This window comes from Sinohyriopsis cumingii, chromosome 2 (genome assembly GCF_028554795.1).
Source record: "Sinohyriopsis cumingii isolate HCF-2022 chromosome 2, ASM2855479v2, whole genome shotgun sequence".
Classification (NCBI taxonomy): domain Eukaryota; kingdom Metazoa; phylum Mollusca; class Bivalvia; order Unionida; family Unionidae; genus Sinohyriopsis; species Sinohyriopsis cumingii.
Window position 1 is genome coordinate 26,145,163 of NC_142962.1, and position 24,866 is coordinate 26,170,028.

A 24,866-nucleotide genomic window follows, 5' to 3' on the forward strand; every position below is an offset into this window, starting at 1 on the left:
TGGTAAAATGTTTGTAATTTAATAATTATCTCATTGCTCAAATGTTCGCTTATTAAGTGCTTGTTTGGTAGCTGATCTGAATATCTGGAGTGCACATGAGCTCATTTGATCAATATAATATTGATATGAGTTTCAGGTTTTGTTAGGATCACTGCAAATCACTGTGCATGACTTTCATGTGATTGCTTATTTTGGGGGTTTAGTGGAAGCTGTTGTTCAATTTAACAGGGATTTGCACAAACATTTGTCCTGGAGAAAACAAAGAATTAGAAAATATGTCAGTAATGTTTCATCTGGTTCACATTGGCTAGGAATGAAGACATTTTTAGTTTGAAGTACCACCAAAAAAACATTGCATGGGGGTAGAACAAATCATGGTAGTTCTTTATTCTAGAAAGTTTTCTTTAATGATATCCAATGTAAAACTTTGCTTTGTTATCGTATTATGTGATTGCCACATGATGCCAATTGATAGCTGAGACTTTGTACACTGATGACTTTTATCTATCACCCACGAGACTGATGGCATACTCCTTCATTAATGAAATGCCTTTTGAAAGTCTCATAAATCTTATTTATTGTCTGTTTCATAAGTCTTTTTTGTCTGTTGTTTTTTCAGAGAGACTGGCACATTCGAATGCAATGAGGTTTCATAAGTGCACAATTACAGGATGTGGAAAGGTGGGTTTGCTTCAAAAGCATTAGATTTTTAATAAACTTGCAGGAAATTTCACCCTTTTGCATATACCTAAGGTCATTATTGGACAAAATTATTTGTGCTGTAAACCTTAATGTGCAGCTGTATCCATAATTATTATATTCTATAAATCTAAATGTATAGCTGTATCCATAATTATTATATTCTATAAACCTTAATGTATAGCTGTATCCATAATTATTATATCCTATAAACCTTAATGTGCAGCTGTATCCATAGTTATTATATTCTATAAACCTTAATGTATAGCTGTATCCATAATTATTATATCCTATAAACCTTAATGTATAGCTGTATCAATAATTATTATATTTTATAAACCTTCATGTATAGCTGTATCCAGAATTAATGTATGCCATGAACCTTAATGTGTAGCTGTATCCAGAATTATTATATTCTATAAACCTTCATGTATAGCTGTATCCAGAATTAATGCCATGAACCGTAATGTGTAGCTGTATCCAGAATTAATGTATGCTGTAAACCATAATGTGTAACCATATCTATGATTATTATGTGCTGTAAACCATAATGTGTAACTGTATTCATAATTAATATATGCTCAGTTTGTGGCTTGATATGCAGATATATTGTGTGGGACTTAATGGCAGACCTACCAGTTCTTATAATTTTGCTGTAAGTCTTACAAAAAATATCTTAAAATACAGACTTATGGCATACAAATAAAAACTACGGAAAAATGATAGTTGCTGAAATATCTGGATAATTGGTTCATCCATGTTTGATATGGATCTGGGTTTCATATTAGGTTTAGTGAAGTAAGTCGGGGAACCAGATTAATTTTACAGCAGCACCCAACACTCTTTAAACTGCACCTATTTCTTCATGCAAAGCATCTGTATGATCAAACCACAGGTGCTTGACATGAGCTTGATGTTGAGGGGGGAAAAAATAATCTGAAGGGGAAGAAAATCATACAGACTGACAAAAATACCTTAGATTACCCCCCATGACCTGTTCTGACATAGGACCCTCTCTATCATAATATATAAGAGAGCAGGTACATAACTTCCAAATACTTCATTCCACCCATGACCCTTGATTTCCTTCTGCTATTTCTGCCTTTAAAGGCACATGTCCATACTACATGGTATGTTTTACTCCCGAGATATTTTTCTATTCATCAAGCCATCAGTGACTTTTCTACATTATTCAGATAGTAAATTTATGTCTTAGTTGCTTTACTTATCCAGAAATGAAAAAGTCATCTTAATTCATTTGAAAGAGTCCAAAATCTCAACCACAGTGTAATATTGACTTGTTTGATCATGTTAAATCAGAATAAGTTGTATGTGGTTAAGCATAATATTTTAGGTCATATTTCAGTTTTTTAAAATCTTTTCTCATACTCTTTTCTAATCTTTGCTTAGACATTTCAGATGGTGTATTATAACAGATTCCTACAAAAATTTCATTTACAGGAGTTTAGGTTGAAGGCACATCTCGCTAGACATTTGGCCACTGCTCATGGCCTTGCTATTAGAGCAGGAAGTCCACGTCCAGTCATGAAAACACGGGCTGCATTTTGTCTCATAACAACGCCACTCACACGAATCTCACGGCGTTTATGCAAGGACATTCTGAGACCAAGACATGCAGCACGATCACCCTTTATACCAATCAACATAGCAGCAATTAAACAAGAGTGTAAGTACTGTGTAATTGGATTTGGTATTTATAGGATGACTGTATGGGCAATGACTAAACTTACTTAGTCGTTGAATCATCTACAGTAGCAGTAGTCGAAGAGATAAGAGCAGTTGATATTGGATAAGTTTTTTGAACAGATTATGGGCACACAAACAAACTTGACTGTTAGACTTTATGTAAACTACTAATATGTGAACAGTCAGCCACAGTACAGATTGGCTGTGTGTTTGTGTTGTGAATAATGGTATTTGCCCTGGCAAGCTATGGAAGTATTATATATATGAAAATTCTTTGTTATAATTTGTTATAATAGCTGGCAGTAAGTAATAGATGAAATTTTTAAAAATGCAGCAGAAGGTGTGATTTATATTCAGGAAGAAAATTGTTTAAGATATTATTTTAACGATTTTCCACTATTTTCAGGCCAACTGCGGCTAGGTGAGACAGGCAAATATGTCCCCAACATTAAGCCAAGATCAGTAACCACTCTGGAGCCAGTTTCTTCAAAACTTGGTATTGATGTCAAGATGGAAAAACCAGCCCTGCTGCAAAGGGTTGAGGGTGAAATGAAACAGCCAGCTAAGATCTTCTTTCCACCATTATCGCCATCTAAGCGTAAGTCATGGCAGCCTTTTTGTTGAAAAAAAACTCCCTAAAAAAATATTGAAGGGATCAGAAAATCCTTTCTTTTGTAGGCTTGTATTCATTAATTTCAAGGTTAATATAAAAGCAAAATTGAGTAAAGAGGTCCATGAATCTGGTCCCCTTACAACATATGTCTTTTATATGTATTTTCTATCAAGATAGGTTTCAATTTTTATCACTATCTTTAAATTTATGTGTCCTTTGTAATGTAAGCACATTACTGTACATCCCAATAACAGCAGGATTATGATAAATTCAATAAAAATTCATGTTTTGCATGTATAATTCTGATTTTTGAATTGAGAATTGCAGAATTTTTCATTTTTAATTGAGTGTCTGCATGTCTTTGAATTGGAGCAGCAATTGTATTGGAAAGATCAAATATGATCAATATGTATTACGATTTGTAAATGGAATTGGATGAAAATGGTGCTGATCCAGTGTCCAAAATGGTGGCCATCTTGAAAATCTTATCACAACATCTGAACCAATCATTATATTGACAGGGTTCCATAAGAGGTCTTGCTACTGCTCCTGCATTGATCATCGTATTCACATAAGGTTTTCATTACAAGATTTGTTTTTATATATATTGTAGATGGTCCTAAATTAAAATGGCACCGATCCAATACCAAACATGGTTTCTATGGTGGTTGTGAGAGCCACCTTTAAGATCTTAATTTGCTGAAAGATGGTCATATTCATTAAAATAGATTTTGTGTTAATTTTGAATGAAAAATGGTCCCAGTATGATGGCCACCATAATAAAAATATTATGACTATCTATCCTGTATTGGTATGGGGTTTTCACTTAATACAGTAGTAGTTATAGTAATCACCTTCCTTGTTTGGCTGTCTGTCCATCCATTGCCAACTTGTTGATCATGTACATAATATTTTGTAAATGATGCTGATAATACTCCAATTTGGTTAATTTGATTGACAGCTTGAAGATCAATTTCTGACTACTTCATTGGAGTGAATGATTATGTTGACAGTTTTCACTGAAACAATATAACAGTAGGTAGCTGGTCCAGGATGAAATTGAAGCTGATCTGACCTTCAACATGTTGGTGCTATTGTGAACAGGTTTTGAAAATGAGACTGCTTTCATTTGTATGCTTTACCTAGCTTAATGTGAACAATATGATTGGTATCTCTGATTTAGGTCGATAAAATTTTGTTTATGTTTCCTAATGCACTGGTTTTAAAACGAGATTAGGCAGTTGACCTTACTCGCATTTATGGCATGCTAAATTTCAGTTTATTCAAAGTTAACATGGTGCAAAATGCAGAATTTTATAAAAAATCATTGGTGTATATTGGAGGGTTGCACAACCAATGGATGAAAATATAAGAAATAATTGCTTATGAATTGTGTAAGTCAAGATTTATTTATCCCAAAGAGACACCTTTGAGTATGCTCAAAGCATTCAGTTGAGGGTATTCCATGCCTGCTACTGTTCACATAGAACAGTTGTGGAAAAACCATTAAATGAGCAATCACTAAACTGTATTGGCAAACTTTAAGAAGCCAAGCATGAGAAAAATATAAGAACAGCTGCATATGTATATCTCTGGAAGTTGATATGCCATATAATGTTAGGTGATGATGGCAGTCACACACAAAAAAACTTTCTATTATATCAGATGGTGACTTTTCAGGGACTTGATTTGAGTGTATGTGGGTGTGTATATATTAACTTGGGATTTAACCAAGCTTGTGGGTATGTCTTGACAGCATCTGAGACAAGTTTAGTGATCTTCTGTTTTATCAGGTTCAAGGTCAACGACTGTGACAAAGAATTTTGTAGATGCATGTACTTTGTTCATTTATATGCATGTATCTTGTGAACATATTAACTCAAACATATAAAAAGGGCTAGAAATAACAATGGAACTTATATATTTTCCAGCAAGGAACATTTGATTTCTAAAGTTTCCATTGTTGAGTGCTGGTTGATTGATGTTTGTAAGAGGTCATGGTAATCCTTATTTGTCAGGCTACTCCTTATCTGATTGAGTAATCAGTCTATGCTACCAACCCCTCAGGGTAAACCCTTTAATAAATATTTTGATTGAGTAATCACAGTGTATGCTACCAGTCCCTTAGGGTAAACCCTTTAAGAAATAAGAAATATTTTGATTGAATAATCACAGTCTATGCTACCAGCCCCTCTAGGTAAACCTTTTGAGAAATGTTCTTAAACACCTGCAAATGTTCAGTGTTTATCAATACACCAATGTATGGTGATGGCATCTTTCATCTTTGGCTTAACCTGTGTGTGATGCATATGATCTGATCTATTGAAAAATGGACATTCAGTGTAGATCATGAGAAATTTGCTTGTGTTGGCTATGTTTAGCTAAAGGAATGAGGCAAGTTTAAGCAATCAAACCAATCACAGTTGTTGGTGTATACTATACTAGCTTCTTGGGTGATGGCTTAACACGAAAAACCCTTGGATAGTTTACAGTTCTCTCTGACAGTTTAGACAATGAATTAATAGTATTGTATTAATGGTAATAAGAACCATCATGTCAGTTCTGATGAACATACAGTTAGGCCACTACTAAAATGCTGATGGAAAAAAAGGAAATTGTTTGATTATGTTTTATCTGCTGATCATAAATAGGTTAATTAAGTGTGTAAACTTCTGTGACATTTTCCATTAGTAGATGGCAAGTTAGAATTAATATGTGCAGTTATATGACCAAAGTAGTTGAATAATTTTGATTACAGCAATCTTGAGAGCTGCAATAGATTTGGATGGGCAACTGGATTTTCCAAAATGGTTACACAATCACAACCATAGATTTTCCACATTTTTCTACCTTTGAATAATATTGGAGATGGTTTCAAATACTCAGGAAATAAAAAGAATCAAAGGAGACCAGAAAAAGACTTCTTGTGAATTCTTGGGCATTTTCTTTTTGGCTTGTATAGTGTTGATTTTATAGAGGAACACTCAAATTTTGTGACTGTTTGAGAGGATAATCAGTTTTTTAATGATAAAATGTGAAACTTCAAAGAAACCAACTTTCTGATTGGTAAAGCTTGGCATTTTGTCACTTGATGATTGTCATATGTGATGAGAATTTTCACAGACCTGTTCTGCATTCACCTTGAAGAAATTTGTATCTCTGATATGACATGGCACAGATTTTTTTGTCAACATGTTAACTCAAGAGTTTTAGAAAATATATTTGTTGCCAAAGATGGTATGTTTCAGTTTCTCATGAATATTTTAAGTGGTTTAAATAGTCAGCACTTAAAAGATTAACAAGAAGGAAGAAAATGGCTTGTTGAATTCCTTTCTTTTCAGCCAGTAAAATGTCAACCCATTTCAGGGACTCTTCTTGTCTTTGAAAAGTTAAGAGAAAAGCAAAGTATGGTTGTGCAGAAAATATCAGAAAAATTGGGTGAAAGACCTAAAGCTTATAATACTGTCATTCTGTATGTTATTTGATGGGGAGCAAATACTTTTGCCTTGTTGTTTGACAGGCTTAATACTTAAGGTGATATTACTCATTCACACACATTCTGGAACAAGACTGGGTATCAGTCAGAATATTGTCTGATTGCACGACACCTGGGTTTAGATTAGAGCCATTGTGACTTGGATTAGTATAATTGAATAGAGACCAGGTTGCTGGTTCAGATGTGCTGTGTTATGTCTCAAGACAAGATACATTACTCCATTTACCTTGACATCACATAACCTTTTGTTTGTCTCTATTTTCCTTGACACCACATAACCTTTTGTTTGTCAAGGTGCTGTTAAGCTTTGCAAAAACAAGCTTGTTGATAGGTAAAGCTTGGCAATTTGTCAGTTGATGTCTGTCATATATGATGAGAAATTTCACAGACCTGTTCTGCAGTAACGTTGAAGAAATTTGTATCTCTGATATGACTGACTTGATTACTTTTGTATTAAAAGCAAATGTTTCCAAGTCTTTTCAAGAACTATCGAGAGCAAGGTTAGATTGAGTATTAAAAACATTGGCAGTTACCACTTCTCCCATAACTTAACAGAGTAGTAATAATAAATAAATAATAATAATAATTGTTTACATATGTTACAACTCATCAGATAGTGTCGCATGAAGCCTTCATAATATAGAACTAGGTATAAAGAATACAAAAAAGCAAAAACAAACCAAAGAAACCCAGAAAGACTGACATCACTGCTAGCTTCACTTTTAAGAGGTCTCCATTTGTCAAAAACATTGGCACTTATTACTGATAGTTGAATATTATGGAATTCGCAGTTTAATTTTTGAATATTACATTTACTAAGATATTGCTACCTTTCTTATTATTTAACAGACAAAGCACTTGATACACACATTAGAGATGAGGAACCGGAAGGGGCCAAGAAGGTGTCCAGTGGTGCTCCGTCCATAATGAAAAAACGTGGCTATGAGCAGAGCAATGGATTTGATGGTAGGTTCTCAAAATAACTGGCTTTCTTTTTCACTGCTTTTGATCATTTATGTGCTAGTAATTAGTTAGATCCAAACTCCTGTAATTTTAAGCATTTATTATGAAAATGTCCATCTACTGCAGGATCAGTGACACTTATTTTCTTGTGATTAAGATTGTATGTATGTATGGATGGATGGAAGGACGGACGGACCGACCGGCCCCATTGATGGCAAAGCCATTCTGCAAAGAGTAAATATGCACTATAAGAATAAAGGTATGCACTATAAGCATAAAGGTCAGGATGTTACAAAAGCTTCTCAAGAAAGCAAAAGGTTGAAGTCCTTCAAGTGCAGGGTCAGAATTTTCTGTATTAACCACAGCATTTTACAAGTCCAAAACCGTAGTTTGGAAAAACATCATTGGACATGTCCCATAACAAACAGGTGGCCTCTATGGTGGCATGCAGGATGACATATTTAGCCTATCTTACATTTCCCAGTCTGCATGGGTTACATTGAAACAGTCAAATAAGTAAGATAGCACAGGCATTGGGTGAAATTGTTTAAATGCAAGGAACAGGATAATGATGCCAAAACAGTCCACTCTGTAAGTTGCATTATGTGAATCAAACTCAATTGGTATCTGACCATTAGTGACCAGTGCTGCTTTGCAGCTAAGCAAGCTTTAACAATCTGGATTGATTGTGTTGCCTTATAATTTTTTATGATTGCCTGACACTTGGTTGTAGATGAGAACTGTGGTGGATCAGTGGATAGTATGCCATAGTGACCAGAAGAGTGCTGGTTCAGACTGAGCCCAAGTCAAGCCATGTCAGCTGCTGTGGTTTGTCTATGGACAGGACACTGGACTATATAATTGCCTTGGTACAATGTAACCCCTCATGTGTTGAAGCACTGTTAAATTTCAAAGAAACCAACTTTCTGATAAGTAAAGCTTGGCATTTTGTCACTTGATGATTGTCATAAATGATGAGAATTTTCACAGACCTGTTCTGCATTAACCTTGAAGAAATTTGTATCTCTGATATGACATGGCAAAGATTTTTGTAAATATAAATTGAGCATATAAGAAAACATATTGTTACCAAAGATGGTATGTTCCAGTTTCTCATGAATATTTCAACACTTATAAAAAATAACAAGAATATTCAACACTTATAGATAGTAACAAGAAAGAAGAAAATGTCTTGTGTTGAATTCTGTTGTTGGCATCTTGTGACATGCATGATGGACTATCCTATATCTTCCAGCTCATGGAATTCAATTGAAATGATCACAAAAGTATGATAGAACATAGAATGAAATTGTTTATATGCAAAGAACAGTATAATGATGCAAAAACAAGTGATATATTTATGAAATGATACTCTTACAATTTAAAGTTCTGAGGGGTGTGCTTGTTATACCTGGCATGTAGCTATACAAAAATAGTCCAAGTTATACGACCATGTATCCATTGCTGGATTTCATACACACGCTCACCTTAAGTATTGGTGTGCTAGTAGTATTTTTATGGTTTAACAGCATGTCAGCACAATACTGGCTATATGGTGCTAATTTAAAGTAAAGTGCTACAAATATATAAAGAATTGTAATAGTCATATTGGAAGATAAAGCATTTGGAAAGAAAGCAAAAATGCGAAGTACTAAAAAGTAAAAGTTAAAAGGTAAAGAAGTTAATATTCTGTTCAAGCTATTTAAGATGCTGATAAATCTTAAATCCTTAAAACAGGGTCAACATTTGTTATATAAACAGCATTCCATCAAAATGATTTTCTTGTGGTACATCGTAAAGTTGCATATAGAATTCACATCAAAATTCTTTGTTCTCAAAATTAATGTGTAGATTTATCAAGCAACAAACCTTTTTGACAAGGTGTGCAGAAGATTGCTGCTGTTATGATGTTGGTTTAAGTTAGTAGTATACATGTTCCATTGCATACTTTTGCATGATTATATGATTCACCATAACAGTCTTGTATCATAGAGTTAGAGATTGATTGTTACAACTATGTTGTGAAATTTGCTGTTATTAATTGTGCATGCATTATCCATGTCCACATATAAGACATTCTAAGGTGCAGATTTAATAGCAGTAATAAATTAACTGCTATTAATGCATCATGTTATCTTTTCCTGGTGCTAGTTCCAAGTCCAAGGAGTTATTCCCGCTTCCAGTTAGTAATAAGTAATGGAAGTCTAGAATAAAATAAATGATCCAAGTCTGATACCTTAGTGCACTTATAGCAATCTGAATAGGGTCCTTTTTTCACCTTGGACTTCAAGTACTTAAACCCATCTCTTGAGTGCTGAATATTTCTTCATTTAAGTCATCTTTTGGTAATTGTATTATTGTGTCCTTTTTTTCTGTTGTATTTGTTATTTTCTCCCCAGTTCTCAGTTTTTGTGTGGATCTCTTTCACTTTTTACTGAATTTGAGTTTTGAGTACCTCACTAGTAAGTGGTGCTCCTAGTTTTTCATCCTTATATTATTAGCTGGTGTTAGGGTAAGCAATTACCTACCCAGTTTTTGCTCCAGTTGTGTTATGTATTTTCTTTCAGCATTCATTAATGCCTCAAGATGCGTGTAAATGGAGTAATAAAAATGCCATGTAAGATGCATACATAGTGTGCACAGCATGTGTATATACAGACAGTTGACGTACTTATTGTCTCTAGCCTGACCAGATATGGGACTTGGAGGACAGTCATCATGCCTCTGTGGTCAGCAAAAAGGGATTTGTTATTTCCTTTTCCCAGGAAGACCATCTCAAATATCAACAGTGATTTACATCATTTCTGAATTTAGGGAAGTTCTCAGTTTTTGTAAGGGAGGCATCAGGAGTAGGGAAGTTTGCCCACTTCCACTAGTTGGGTTGGGTAATTGATGAGGTAGGAAGATGTAAGCTCATACAAGGGAGGGATCCTAGGCACTTCTAATGGAGGTAGCCAGTCCCCATTATTAAGTTCCATCCAATAAGATCTACATCATACGATTGGTCATTGCTTGGTGCAGGTCACTATGTGGTGTGTCAGCTGACATTTGCAAAGGGTCTGTTACCAGATAAGGTGTTCAGTGACAATTGTCAAAGGTCTGTCACCAAGTACCAGGTGCTGGTCAGCAGGAAATGTGTCAAGTGGCATTAATAAAAGGTCTATTACTGGTCTTTTGGTACCAAGTACTGGAGATGAATTTTATCGAAGAACAGCCCATATTCGTCATGACAGATATCAACAACTGTTTCTCTCATAGCAGGATTGGACAAGAAGATTTAATTGTCTGCTTACTGCTATCTCTCTCTTCTGGTGACTCAGAATGTGGTAGCAGACTTAATTCCCCTAGAAAAGCTTCACATGCAACCCTTCATTTCTTCCTTCCAGCAAACTGGAAACCCAACAATGGACACCCACTCTTATCTCTTTCATATTTCAGTAGGATCCAGATTTGATCACCATCTCAGTTGGAAAAATCTGGACAGAATTCTGACTGGAGTACCAATAAGCTCTTGAACCTCACTCCTTTCTATACTCCAAGGACTTGAGTTCAGTCCGGCGGGGGGGTGCTTACCTTGAGCTTGAGGGAGAGGTCCTGCAGGACCTGTGATCTTGGAAAGAATCTTCCCTTAAGATCAAGAATCTGAAAATGTAGGCTGTTTTTCTAGCATTTCAAGCATGTGTTTACCAAATGAGATATTGCTGTGTTATGGTCACTATTGAAAATATATTGGTTATAGTGAATCTACGATATCAGTGGGCACTTTTGCCCCAACTCTCTGCTTGGAAGTTTGAAACTGGGACCACCTCTGTTAGTCAGCTTAAGTAATCATTCTCTGAATTTCCCATGTTTCAGGCAAGAGGAATAGTCTGGTGGACAGCATATGGCATACAGTCTTCACAAAATGGTTTTAGGTGGAGCAGAGATAGTGTCATCTGTTGGGGAGTTCATTGTTAAATTTTTTTTATCACGTTTTGTGTCTCTCCAGTGCCAGACCAGAGGGCATGGGCAGTGGACACCTTTTAGAATGATTCCTCAGGTTTTTCACAGAGTCAAGACTTCCAATTTGGGGCTCAACCTGATAGCCTACCAGTGGCCCTAGCAATCCTGGTGAAACAATCAGGACCTTGTGGTCAACAATCCCAGGAAGAGAGCTACTGGAGAGAGCTAATGTCATAAAACAGGGCTCCTCTTGCACAGCACTCCTTAAATTCTCCACCTTCACAACTGGCTCTCATGAAACAATGTCTGCCAGAACCATTTTTCAAGCAGAGTTGAAAAATGCATTACTCAGGCTTAGAAGCAGTTGACTTCCAAGGTTTATGATGCCCTTTTCATTACTCGTTTTTTTGAGCTCCACTGTAGGGTTGGACCCACTTCTTTCAGAACTGATCAGGCACTTTGAGACCAATCTTGCGCTGTGTGATACAAGGTGGAACCTTTCATGTGCTCTTTGGTTATTATCCAAACATACTTACGATACCTTTCAGTGAAGCTTACTTTGAAAAACGTTTCCTTGAAACAGTCTTTTTCTAGTATCACATATGAAGAGCAGAAAAAATGTATGTTTTGTCAGTGAAAAAGGATTTCACCATCTCAGGGTGGATCATGTGAACTATTAGAAGAGCTTATCGCTGAGAGAGACCTCTTCTGTGAAGATCAAAGCCCAAGAAATCAGACCTGCTGTTGCATCTTGATCCTTTTTTAATCATTTCTGATTGGATGATGCCTTGTGCCAATCTTGAAACTCTCCTCATTTTCCTTTCCACTATTGTATGGGCATTTACGCTTTGGACCAGTTGTATCAGCCCAATAAGTAGTTGAGTTGTCTTCCAATCTGTAGCAGAGCATCAAACTAACAGCAATGGTAAGTTGACAATTAATCTTGGGTCATCCTCCTCACATTAGGGATTCAGCAGAGCAATAATAGGAAGTAATATATTGCTATTATTAAAATATAGTGGGGGTGGGTTGGGTTAAATACTAATTTAATTACATCATACTTATCTGCTACTATTACCCAGTTAGCTTCTCCTTCCTTGCCCACCAGTAGCTTCTCGTGGGTCGGTGGTTCTTCCCTGGGTTTGCCAGGGTTCTTCCTCCACCAGTTATACTGGCCACCATGTATAGCCTATCTTGTGCTGAAAAATGGCATTAAACCCTAGAACAACAACAACAACCTTCCTTGCCCTAATGTTCTTTCAGTATTTCGATTGTTGTAAATGGACAAAGGTATCAGACTAGGATCATGTTTTTTAGTCCAGGTTTGATTTGGTTTTGTTTGTTTTAATCTTACTTTTAACACATAATTGGTTGTATCCTGCTGAGGAGAGAGAAGGCAAGTACCTTTCACAAGTACACAACCAATCCAGGTGGGTATCAAACCCACTACCCTTGGATTATGAGTCTGATGCTCCACCAACTGCAACTGCATCTCCAATTAATAATAGAAGGGAATAATGTCCTTTTACTGGGAAATTGTCACAGGAAAAGAGGGTAATGCAAATGTAGCAGGGAAATATTAAACAATTAAAATTAGTTTTACCCTCCCCCACCTCACAATATTTGTGAATTGTTGAAATTAAACTGATAATCATACTCGTATAAATTGTGAAAATGCAGTAACTTACTTAACAAAGCTTCGAAGAATTTTTTCCACAACAGTGTTTTTTTTTTTTACCTCATAACATCTCAAAATAAGGACAGCATTGGAATGGGGAAAGATAGACTGACACATGTACTTATAAAATGTATCATTAATACTTATTTTCCATTTTCACAAAATATTAAAAAAGAAAAAATGTATCTTACAATGCCCCTATATGATAGTATTAAATATAAACTCATCCTTGCTTCATATGGATTCTCAAAAAGAGCAATTAGTCAGAAGGGCTTTTTATGTTTTGTTCACTAGCTTTGGGCAGCACAAATGAATTACTGATTAATTGAATATAAACTCATCCTTGCTTCATATGAAATGTATTTTGCAAAAAAAAGCAGTTAGTCAGAAGGGCTGTTTTTATTTTGTTCTCTTCTTTGGCCGATACTTACAAATTATTAATTTTATTTGTAGGGCCTCCTGCTAAGAGAAGTATGGGAGTTATACGTCAAGCTGGCTTGGCTATGAGACCTCAAATGGTAAATTGTTTTAAAAATAAATTTTCCATTTCCACAATTTCCTCAAGGAAGAATTTATGAACTTGCTGATAGTCATTTTTGATCCTCCTTTATCTTCAAACAGAGCTGATTTTATATTTTAAAAAAATTATTTGGATCAAATAACAAGGAGCTTCACAATTTCCTATAAGAACAATGAATCACAAAATTCTCTTCCATGTTGATTATTATAAGATACAAGTTCTGATTTCCTAATGAAATGGGTGAAACAAATTTTAAAAAGTTTAATCTGTTTTTGTAGGCCATGAGGTATTAATATTTAAATGGCTTCAGTCCTTCAGTATATGTGACTTGCACCATGCATGCTACAGTTGATATTGTTTTGGTCCAAAGTGGTAAAAGTTTGTGTTCTGTTTGAATTATTTGGATTTGTCTATTGTTTATATTTCTATGTACTGTTCAGTTGTTAAACACGCTAATATCCGAGATGCCAACCTTTCCATATTGGTGGAATCATTCCAATATTTAATCTCTGATTTTTTGGTATAAAATTGTATATTGGGGAACCATAATTTGAACACCATAATATATAAATCATTAAATGCTTGCAGTGTCAAATTGCAATTTGTAAGGCATCAAAGTTTTATAAATATCATGTAGTTTATGACATGGCAGGAAACTTTATTGTAGGGAAGCACATTTCTGTCAAATATGTGTTTTTTTTAAATCTATGTGCTAATAATAAATTGTTGGATAAAGTTTGAGATATTCCAAATATTTCGTGGTAAGATTCCAAAAGCAATGTTTCTGTTTCAGTTCAGTGGGGTTGGCATCTCTGTAATAAGTCTCAAATTAATGTTTACATGGCTTACACAGTGTATGTATATTGCAATAGTATTCATTATCCCTATGCTTTGTAAAAAGGGGCAGAGAGGAGAACGTTTTACTGTGATTTTCCTTTAGTAATTCTATCCACCCTTTAATAGCTGTGTGGAAATTAACCAGACTTTGTACATAGGTTGCCCCGGTGGTAACTGTCTTCAGGAGGGGTATTTATGGGGGGGACTTTCCCCGGGGTCCAATGGCAGGTATCAGGGGTCAGATAGACAACACATTCAATTACAGCACCATCGTAACTTGACGACACAATATATAATAAGGATTTGGGGGTACAATGCTTTTGTTATGATCAGAAAAGGGTTTCGGTAACAGTTGGGTTATTACATCATATAACATTTCTGGATTCTGATGATCATCTTTACTTTTCAGCAGTCTGCCCATTATGTCATGTATTTCTCAGTCCCTACATCTCTTTACTTTCTTGTGGTGGGAATAAGCAGTTACAGAGCTCTCTGTAGAATTTTGAAAAAGATGTTGGCCACATTTCTCGAAAAAAATGAATCCAATTTATGATAAACTAATGAGAAATTCTGAAAACAGTCCAGGACCAGGAAATTAAGCTCTTGAAAGCAGGAACTACAGAAAGCTCTGAGTTAAGGATAAATAGTTCAAAATTTTTTGGAAAAAGTTTAAAGAAGAAAAAATGCAGGAGGAGGTGAGAGAAAATCAATAAGGTTTTTTCTCAATCTTCCATCAAAAAAGTACTTCTGTGTTTGAATAAGAAGACTCGTAGCAAAACATGGAAGCTTAATAAATGCCTCCACTGTTTATTATAGAACTATGCATCAGTCATTTTATTTTGCAGAGAAATGCTATGCTAAATCACACAAATATGAATGGCAGAGGAGGCAAGAGCATGGCAAAAGGAATGAGAATGCACATGATCAGCTGGATTGATGCACCAGATGATGTGTATTTCATCTCCACAGAAGCTACAAAGTTAGTAACTTACTTGGTCATGTCAGGCAGACTGTGTTAGTAACTTAGTATAGTTGGCAAGTTAGTAATTTACTTGATCATGTCCGGCAGGCTTTTTTTTCATGAAAGCATGAGGGATTCTGAAATATTATCTGCTAATATATACGCTATCTAATTATTGCTTATCTTTGTTTTAGAATGACTCAGCCATACCAGGCTTAAGCTCAAAATGTACATAGATTTTTTTTAAAAAGTAACTGTTACCTTTTTACAATAGACTGTAGCAGTATGCTCACTGAAGAAGATCACAAATATATGTAGTTTAATGTGCCTTTCAAACAGCTGCCAAAATCTAAGTTTTCCAATTGCACCAGACATCGATAATCTTTAGGTTAGGTTTCTCATTCAGTATTCAGATATAGCAGTCACATAAACTGATTTTTAGAAATGAAAATTCTGAATGGATAAATTTATTGAATCATTTGACAGCTGTACCTGTCAAGAGAAATTTTATTTTAAAAAATGCCTGCCTATTTATCAACTAGCTTTTTAATCTGAACTTCTGTGCAGCAATTGCAAGGTCATAGTGTTCGATGGTCTTGCATGATTTCTTATTAATTCTATAGGGAGAGTGCTGGTCTTGCAGAAAAATGTTAAAATCAGGTTTTGTTTTCGTTGAGAATGCTGCATAAATAGCATGTGGACTCGTGTGGTGCTAAAATTTTTAGAAAGATAATCCCTCATTCATTTATCTTCATACCTAAAGAAGGATTTGTTACATTTTGGGTCCAATTACTCTAAAAACTTGATAACTCGATTAACAATTACTAATTGATTTGTTTGTATTGCTTCATTGACTTGGCTGTAAACTGGAAGAATAAAGCAACCGGATTGTCAGCAAACTTTTATGAAAAATTCGTGTAAAAATTTGAATAAGAACTGGATCATAACATTTTTAAAGTTAATTGTGTATTCAACCTTTTATCTGCTTTTTTTTTTGCTGTACCCATCACTTTGTGAGCTGTTTGAAATTATTTTAATTTCTGTCCACTTCAGAGATACTATTCTGTCCATTTCTTCCTGTAACAGTTTCAGTTAATTATTCTACAAGTCTAGTAAGCTGTTTATATTTACAAGTGAAAACCTGTATTGAATAAGGTAAATTCGGATTTATGACAAATTTTGCAATTCATTTGCTATAATTTGAAACAGGCTAGAATAAATACTGTTCAGGATACTTGATCTTCTTAGCTTTATTTTTATTTCTACTTGATAAGATTTTGGAATTTAACAGGTTTTGCTGTACTAGTATTTGTGGTGGGAGTGTTTTGCAGCCAGATATAACATTTTGTACTTTTTTTCTTCAGGAAGCTGAGAAAGCAGCTGTCTGGCCATGATTTTAAAAGGGCAGGGCGGAATCCCTGGAGAAGAATTCCAATCAAACCCATGATTCCTGGAGCTGATGGTGACATCGTGGTATTAGACTGAGAGGGATTCTATATTTGTGGCATTCAGTTACATATATGGAGATGAAAAATTATCTTGATTGTGTGACATTCTTCAGCTTGCCTTAGTGCCTCAGGAAAATAGCATATTCATTCATCAGGAACAGATGAAAATATAACTGAGGATGAACCACATATGCTTTGGATCTTGAAAATTCTTGCTGTAAGGGATATTCTAGAAATGGCCAGACACTAGTCTGCCTGTCGCATCAAAAGTATGTGGTTATACTCATTTGAATCACACCATTATCATTTCTGTGACTGTGACTGACCATGTTCTAGTAGATCTAGATTGTGTGGTCCAATAAGTAAGTTAATGTGAAATAATTGTTGTTTGTTTTCCAGTTGTGGAGCTGTGTGTTTCAATCATAGCATTGAAAGTCATACCCAGCTCATCATTAAATACATGTATGTGAACATACTGATATTTAATTAATTTATATTTTTTTATACTATGTTTAATTGGATTTCAATTGTGTGGATTATTGTTTGTGTCACCTTGGCTGTAAATGCTGAGATTGATAATGAGGAGATTTGGCTGGGAAGACATGAAACATGTACATACTTTAATGCAAGACAGGCATTTCTTCCTTCAGATATTCTGATATCAAGGATGTGCATTATGGGCCCAAGTCAGTCCATACGTTTGAACGTGTATACATTTGGACATTTTCTTAAAACTGAGTGTACAGTCAGCACTATCTGATATTGACTTGAATATAGGCTGTCCACATAGACAAGACAAATGTACTGTGAGATCCACTTATTCCATGCACTTTTGTTTCCATTTGCACAGATTAATGACCTATTAGAATTTACAAGTCAAATCGTACAACAATAGAACAAGTGAGAAAAAAAATTCTGATACCAAAATATTCTGATAAATGTAATCTTAATAAACAGGTCTTTGTATATATTTATTCCTCGCACAGAAATTTAGATAAACGCAATTGTTCTTGTGGTTTGTTGATTCCCATCTCTCCATTGTGACGGTTTGATGTGTGAATGGCTCGATCATTTCACAGTTCCTAACTGCTGTACTTACACATAGATGAATAAGAATTTCTGAATTTCTGTGCTAACTATATACATGAAAACAAAATAAGCACCATTATGCAACATTGTCCCTCACTTGAGTGATGACATTGTTATGAATTGAAGTTCAGAAATTAGTATATTGCAGATCTCAACATTGCATCAGTAATTTTCTTGCATTGGATATCTGTTGCATATCAAGGCACTTAAGAAGTTGAGACATATTTTTACTCGTTGAACATGTGGCTTATTTGCATCTGGCTATTTCAGATGTTTCTAGTTACTGAAGGATATCATTTATCACAAACTAGTAAAACTCGACTGATATGTTGATTTTTTTTATAGTAGATTCTCTTTAAAACTTTATTTATTAAACATAATCTTTAAATTTCAGTGCAGCAGGAATTCATTAGTCTTAATTACCTTGAATCAACACACTTTAATGTTCTACTCAATTTTATTTATTGTTTTTATCTTTCCTGACCATAAGTCAAAGGGGACTTGTGATGTAGCCCAGTGTGTTTTGTGCATCGATCAACGATTATTTTTTAAGCATTCAAAAGGCCACTGGACCAGCTTTTACCAATTTAGTACAGTATCAGGGAATAAATAGGGCTTTAAGATTGCTTTACAAATAATTCCAACAAAAACAAACTTTATATGGCTTCCCTAAAATCACTGAATAGAATTTAACCAAATTTGACAGCATCCTTCCTGGCTTATGAATTAGTATGAATTGTGCAAATCCAATTTCTTATGTGACCACCATTAACCTCTAAACTACATTTCAGAAAGCACACAACATAATCATTTACCAGTATCCTGGCACAATGGGCTTTGAGTTTCATTAAATGATGCCAATCCACCCAAAAGTATGACTGCAATAAGTTAAAACAGAAAAATTATTTGCATTGTTTCTGAACAGAATTTGACCAAAATAGAAAATCGTTGGAATAGTTTCTCAAAAACAGATGAACAGAATTTGACAAAGTGTGACAGAAATCATCTGGTCATAAAGGGCTTTCAGTTTTTTTACAAATGAGCTGCCATTAAATATGGCTATTATTATGAACTAAACAAAAACCTTGATCCAAAGACTGCTTAAGAGAAATTGATCAAACCTCACAGAGAAGGGGTTTTCAGCTATGTACAAAAAGACGTCAATATTCTTTTAAACATGGCACCCATTACTAAAAACAGTAAAAGATTTAAAAGATTTCTCAGAACAATTTTGACAGAGCATCCTGGCATTAAGGCCTTTCAGTACAGGACCAATGATGCTGATGTGCAGTCATATATGGATTAAGATACAAAATATGGAGAAATGTTGAAACAGTTGTTTTCAAAAGTTGCAATTAACAACATACGAAGAAATACCTTTAGCAAGCATCCTACTGACCCTGATATATTGGCCAAACTGCTCATGCATTCGTTTGTTAGGCTTGTGTTAGCCAGGTGACTGGTCTTGGGCCAACATTGGCCTGTTATCTGAAAAGCCGTACATAGTGTTTTTTTTATAATTGGTTCTTTTGCTATGTTCTTCGTTCGTTTGAAAGAAATTTTAATTGTGTCAATATTTTACGGCCCACCTTGGAGGAAGCTCACAAGTTTATCACTTTGGCATTCATGATCACTTTTGGCATCTGCATGCATGTCTTCTGTGGCTAAATAAAATGGGGCTATCTGGGCTACTTATCATGGGGCTATCTTGCTACTTATCATCTCTAAGTAATTATTTTATGAAGTTAATATATAATTTTGTTAATTTAGATAGAAAGCTTATTATAATCCTTATACAACTAAATATAATTGGACTGCTTGATGCAGTGTGTCAAGTCTCATAATTTTATCATAGAGCAATTTTTTGTTCCTGCAACATAAGGGGGTTAATAGGATTGCATTTTTGTCTTTTGGTCCTTCTTTCAGCATTGTATGTTCTCTTTTCATCATTGTATGTTGTATCTGTCACTCTCTTTAGGGCTGTTTGTGGAGTAATTAATTTATTTTTGTCATCTTCAATCACAGGAATCCAGTTACTCCTGAGAAATTTGTTTGTTCCATTCAACATCAATTTGAAATAAAAAATGTAAATTATTTACATACAGAAAATTAGTATGCCTTTGCCCTTGTATACTATTTGATTTTTCAGTTACTAAACCAAAAGGTGATTGATTGGTACTGAGTGCAACTTACAGGATCATAATTAACATGTTTTGATTGTTAATTTATCAAGTTTTCGAGTAGTTTGTCTCAGTTGCTCTTGAGTTTGGATTTTTTCATTTTTTATACTGCTTATAAGAACTGTTGAATTTGTGGGTGAGAAGGCTTTCCTTAACTTCCTGTGGGCCAGTGATTCTCCTTGGGGGTTTTCTGGGTTCTTCCTCCACCAGTTATACTGGCGGCCATGTATAGCATATCCTATGATGAAAAATGGTGTTAAATCCTATAACAACAACTGCTAATGAATTTGAACACACTGATCTAATATCCTTGCCAAATAAAAAAAGTACTTCAGTAGCCAGGAAACCACTAGGTTCTTAACAGATAATCTGGTTGTAAAATTTGATTATGAACAAGACTCTTGGAAAAGTACTGACTTGTTTAAAACTTAAGGTACTACAGATTCGGTAGCAATAATCAGGTTATCCTAATTTTCTAATCTGAATCGTACACTTATGACAATAACGGTCTTTTTTTTCCGTCTGTTTTTTCTTCTTCATTAAGATAATGAGGACAATAACATGGTGCTGTCTTTATTAGAATGCATCTAAAGCTTTCATTAGCTGTTCTCCATATAACAGGAAAGCTATTGTACTATCCATGGAATTGGTGTCTTCTTTTATACCAACCCTGGGATTGGCATCTTTTTCTTCATATATAACAGCATGTACATGTGTACAGCCTCACTCCCTCTCAATCATTCATTCTTTTTTGGTCCTAAGCAAGAGTTTGGAGTTGGTTTCATAAGACTTATCCCGGGGGGAGGGTTGAGATGATTAACTTTGTACATACATGTAGCTTTTTTTTTGTACATTCTTCATTCGTTTTGCGTGTAGCTCAGGATTTTAGCACCTAGTATAGATACCATTATTCACAGATTCACGAAACTGATGATGGGTTACATTTTGATGAGTACTATACCCTCATCACAAAACTAGGTCATTTTGCCCCATATTTTATGCATCACAGACTTTTAGATTATGTGTTTGAAGTTTATTTCTCATGCTCAGTTCATGCTAGAATCATCAAACTGTATGATTGTATGCATCTCTGTTGGGGCTGTTTCAGTAAAATATGCTTGGGACCCAGGGAAGGCACTTTTAATATGGCATAGTTGCCCATAGATGAAACTTGAATTGTATATAGTTTTCATATGAACATTTTTTGTGTAATCATATATTTTTTTTAAAAGTACCTTCCCATGGTACTGTGTATAGCTTAAATGAGACAGCCCATAGAAAACACTCTTCAATAGTTAAATTACATTGTGACCTGCATTTTGCACTTTGTTAACTTGGGTCAAGGTTCAAGTTTCTGTGTTTAGCTTATGACCACATATTGTTATAATATTGTTATACTGGACTCATTGAACTTGGGGTGGCAGTGCATCTTAATGAGTAATACATTTTCATCAAAGAATACAGTATATCCACCATAGTAGCCATCTTGAAGATCATGTTATCACTACTATTCTTTTAGTTGGTCCTTTATAAAATTGATGATGATTTGACATACAGTATGGCTACCATGTCAGCCCCCTTGAAAATATTGTTATCATAACTCCTCATGGATGGAAAGTCGTATCAACATGGGATTATCACCAGAAGATTTCTTGTGATATCTAATGGGTCATAAATAAAAAGGGTTACAGTCTGATCATTTTGAAAATCTTGTCACTACTGCTTCTAAATAAATGATCATGTTTACATGGGGTTTTCACCAAAAGACTGCATATGATATCTGGTTGGTTTTGAATGGAATGCTGCTGATATTACATCCAGTTTGTCAGTTACAGTGGCCATCTTGCAAATCTTTTTATTGTTTAAGAATATCAGAGATGGTGTTACCACTCAGCATTTATAAAGAACAAATGATCTTATCTTGGATTCATGTAAATTCTTTTCAGCTCATAGAGCGCAAGTCCCTCTTAAGGAACCCTTGTTATCAGCTCCTTAAAATATCTCTGCTTTGATATCATAGAATAGAGTGTTCTCTTTTATTGTTTTCTAATTTGTACCTTAAGAGTACGTATGTGCTGTAATGGCAGGTCAGCACAGTACTGGCTATATAGATCCAGTTAAAAGCTATGTTCTAATAATAGTAAGAAAAGTGGCCAACATTTTGATTACAAGATCACATTTGTCAGAATTTATCATCTGTATTATAATTAATGTTTACAATGGCTGCTGGAGAGTACAAAAAGCTTCATAGAGGCAAGTTCTAATTGTTGATGACATTGTTATTTTTTTAATCTTTTTTTGTTGCTTGAAACATAGGCTTATCTATGTATTAAAAATATTATTGTTTCCATGGCAAGGTGTTGCTTTCATACCTATTCGTATAGATCATGAAGCCAGCTGCAAGCAACATAGACCTAGAATCACATGTATAATGTGGGAGATCAGCATTTGTGCTGCTTGCTCTACAGTGAATGGTGGTTTACTGTGAGCGGTTTGTACTATGTCTGACATGATATCAAAACACTGGTTGGTGACAGTCATTCCTTTGACTTAAAAGATATTAAAGTCTGTTGTGACTGACTCATAGTTTGTCAAAAAAGATAACCTTTAACTCACAATTCTGAAGATGTAGAACAGTGGAAATTATAGTACTGAAAATAAAATATATTATTTAAATCCTGCAGCATCAAAGGCAAAAATTTAAGTGATTCCTTTTAAAGACTTTTTAATCATTTATTCTTAAAAACTTGATATATCAAGCCAGCATGGAATGTATGGATCCAAGTCAACAGCCAGTGTCTTTATACAATTTTTTGCATAGTACAATTACATGTTTGCAGGAAATCACTGATTGCTGTTTGCCAGTGAACAGTGTTGACGCTGATTTACCAGCAGATTATGAAATACCAGATCTGGATCTACCCTGTTTGCAGTTGACTAGAGCAACCTCCGTACATATTCATCTTCTCACATCAAAATGTTGAATTTGGGAGATAGTATGTTTGAAAGAATTAAGATTTATTGTATTGTGACTGTAGACAATTTCGTAAAGTTGATAGAGTTTGTACATGTTCAGTTACACATTTTGTATAGAAACTGTGCATGCTACTTGTGTACATAAAAGTTTTTGTATTGAAAATTGTAGATGAACATATTTAGTGGTATTCATCACTACAGATTATCTATTACTCGTTTGTCATTTGCCTGCTCTGTATTTATTCACCATCTCTCCTGCATTCTGTACATTTACCAAAACCAACGACAGTCATAAACCATGAAAATAAAGTTGAAAGTTAAAGAACCAGAAATGGTTTATTTTACTTGTTTTTTTCTTCAGATCTACCGCTTGTAGACCAGAATATTGTAAGGAATGGTTTGTTGTCCATCGTCTGTCGTCTATCACCCATCTGTATGTTAGCACACAAGTTTGTTATTACTACTCTACCAAAACTACTTGGAGAATTGCCATTAAACTTGACACTTTCATCCCATAGTCAGCTTGGTCCTTAATAAAAATGGTGCTGCTAGGAAAGCCAATATGGCCACCACAGTGGATCATCTTGAAAATCTAGTGATCACTATTCCTGCTGAATGGATAGTCATATCAACATAGGATTTTGATAAAATGACTTATCGTTTCTAGTTGGTTCTAAATTAAATTAAGACTTATTATGATGTCTAGTTGGTCCCTAAATGAATATTTGATGTCCAATGTGGCTACCACAGTGGTCATCTTAAAAAATCTTTTGCTAATCCTCCTTTCTGAAAAGTAATATTGTCATAGAGTTTTCTCTAGAAGATTTCACAACTCATTGCAGGAGCCTTATATTTATGGATGAAGTCACCTAACTCTGTATGTGGGAACCATATAATTATGGCCAAACATTACCTAGCTCTGTATGCGGATACCATATTTTTATGGCATGGGACAGTGATATTTATGGATGTCCGGTCGGGGAGATAGAGTTGTAGGTCAATAGATGTTGGAAAGTACATCACTGAAACAATATTACAACATATTTTACTGGGAAAGTCTTTTGTCAGCAGAGGAATTTGATGTACAATATGGTGGCTGTTCAGTAGTTGCAGTATTGCATCTTTCTCATAGAAGATCGCTGCTGATTACCATATATATGTCTGGGTTGTCCTAATTAGAATAAATTCCATTAGGGCCTTGTGTGGAAGTGTAGAGGCATAAATAGCAATATGCACAATTTTCCAAATTTGAAAATAAATTTTTCTGCAGGAGTATACCATGTTGATATGCATATGCTCTTACATTACCGTATCATGTTATGCAAGTGGCATGACATGGCCATCCCAATCAATAACAGATTCAAGTTCCACAAAATCTAGTGTAAAATAGTGGCCAAAGTTGTTTATGAATATGTCTGCCATGAACAGAAACTGTTCTTATATTGGGCAATACATTGCATCACCAAGAGTGACAACTGGAGCAAGTTTTAAAAGGACCAACCATTCATTTATTGGCAGCATTTAGTTTTGATTATAAGGTATTCTTTTCATTTGTCTAGCCTTAAGTAAAAAAAAAAAAGAAAGAGAGAAAGCATGATAGTTCCTCTTGTGTTTTACAGTTCTTTTTGCTCTGCTTCTCATTCACTTTCTCTTTCTCTGGACTATCAAATTTAGAAGGAGCTAGAGATAGAGAGAGATATCCACTACTTAATAAACACTCTCTTATGACATATAATATGAAATGTTACTTAGGAAAA

General features: G+C 34.8%; 1 protein-coding gene and 1 non-coding gene across 7 annotated transcripts in view; both read left to right on the top strand.

Moving 5' to 3' along the window:
• LOC149804502 (metastasis-associated protein MTA3-like) overlaps positions 1–23,441 on the top strand; it is a 56,875-nt gene extending 33,434 nt beyond the window's left edge. For 4 of the 6 annotated variants that reach the window (XM_089940718.1, XM_089940720.1, XM_089940719.1 and 1 more), the window contains 7 exons: positions 620–681; positions 2,161–2,386; positions 2,813–3,004; positions 7,365–7,481; positions 13,552–13,616; positions 15,301–15,434; positions 16,781–23,441. In XM_089940718.1, coding sequence (XP_089796844.1) covers positions 620–681; positions 2,161–2,386; positions 2,813–3,004; positions 7,365–7,481; positions 13,552–13,616; positions 15,301–15,434; positions 16,781–16,901 — 917 coding nt within the window. In that variant the 3' untranslated portion in view covers positions 16,902–23,441. The remainder of the gene's footprint in view (positions 1–619; positions 682–2,160; positions 2,387–2,812; positions 3,005–7,364; positions 7,482–13,551; positions 13,617–15,300; positions 15,435–16,780) is intronic. The other 2 variants (XM_089940731.1, XM_089940740.1) reach the window with 2 other exon arrangements.
• LOC149804503 (small nucleolar RNA SNORD83) lies at positions 454–528 on the top strand. Its single transcript, XR_016419896.1, has one exon. It is a non-coding gene; the product is annotated as a small nucleolar RNA SNORD83 (small nucleolar RNA).
• Positions 23,442–24,866: the final 1,425 nt, after the last annotated feature.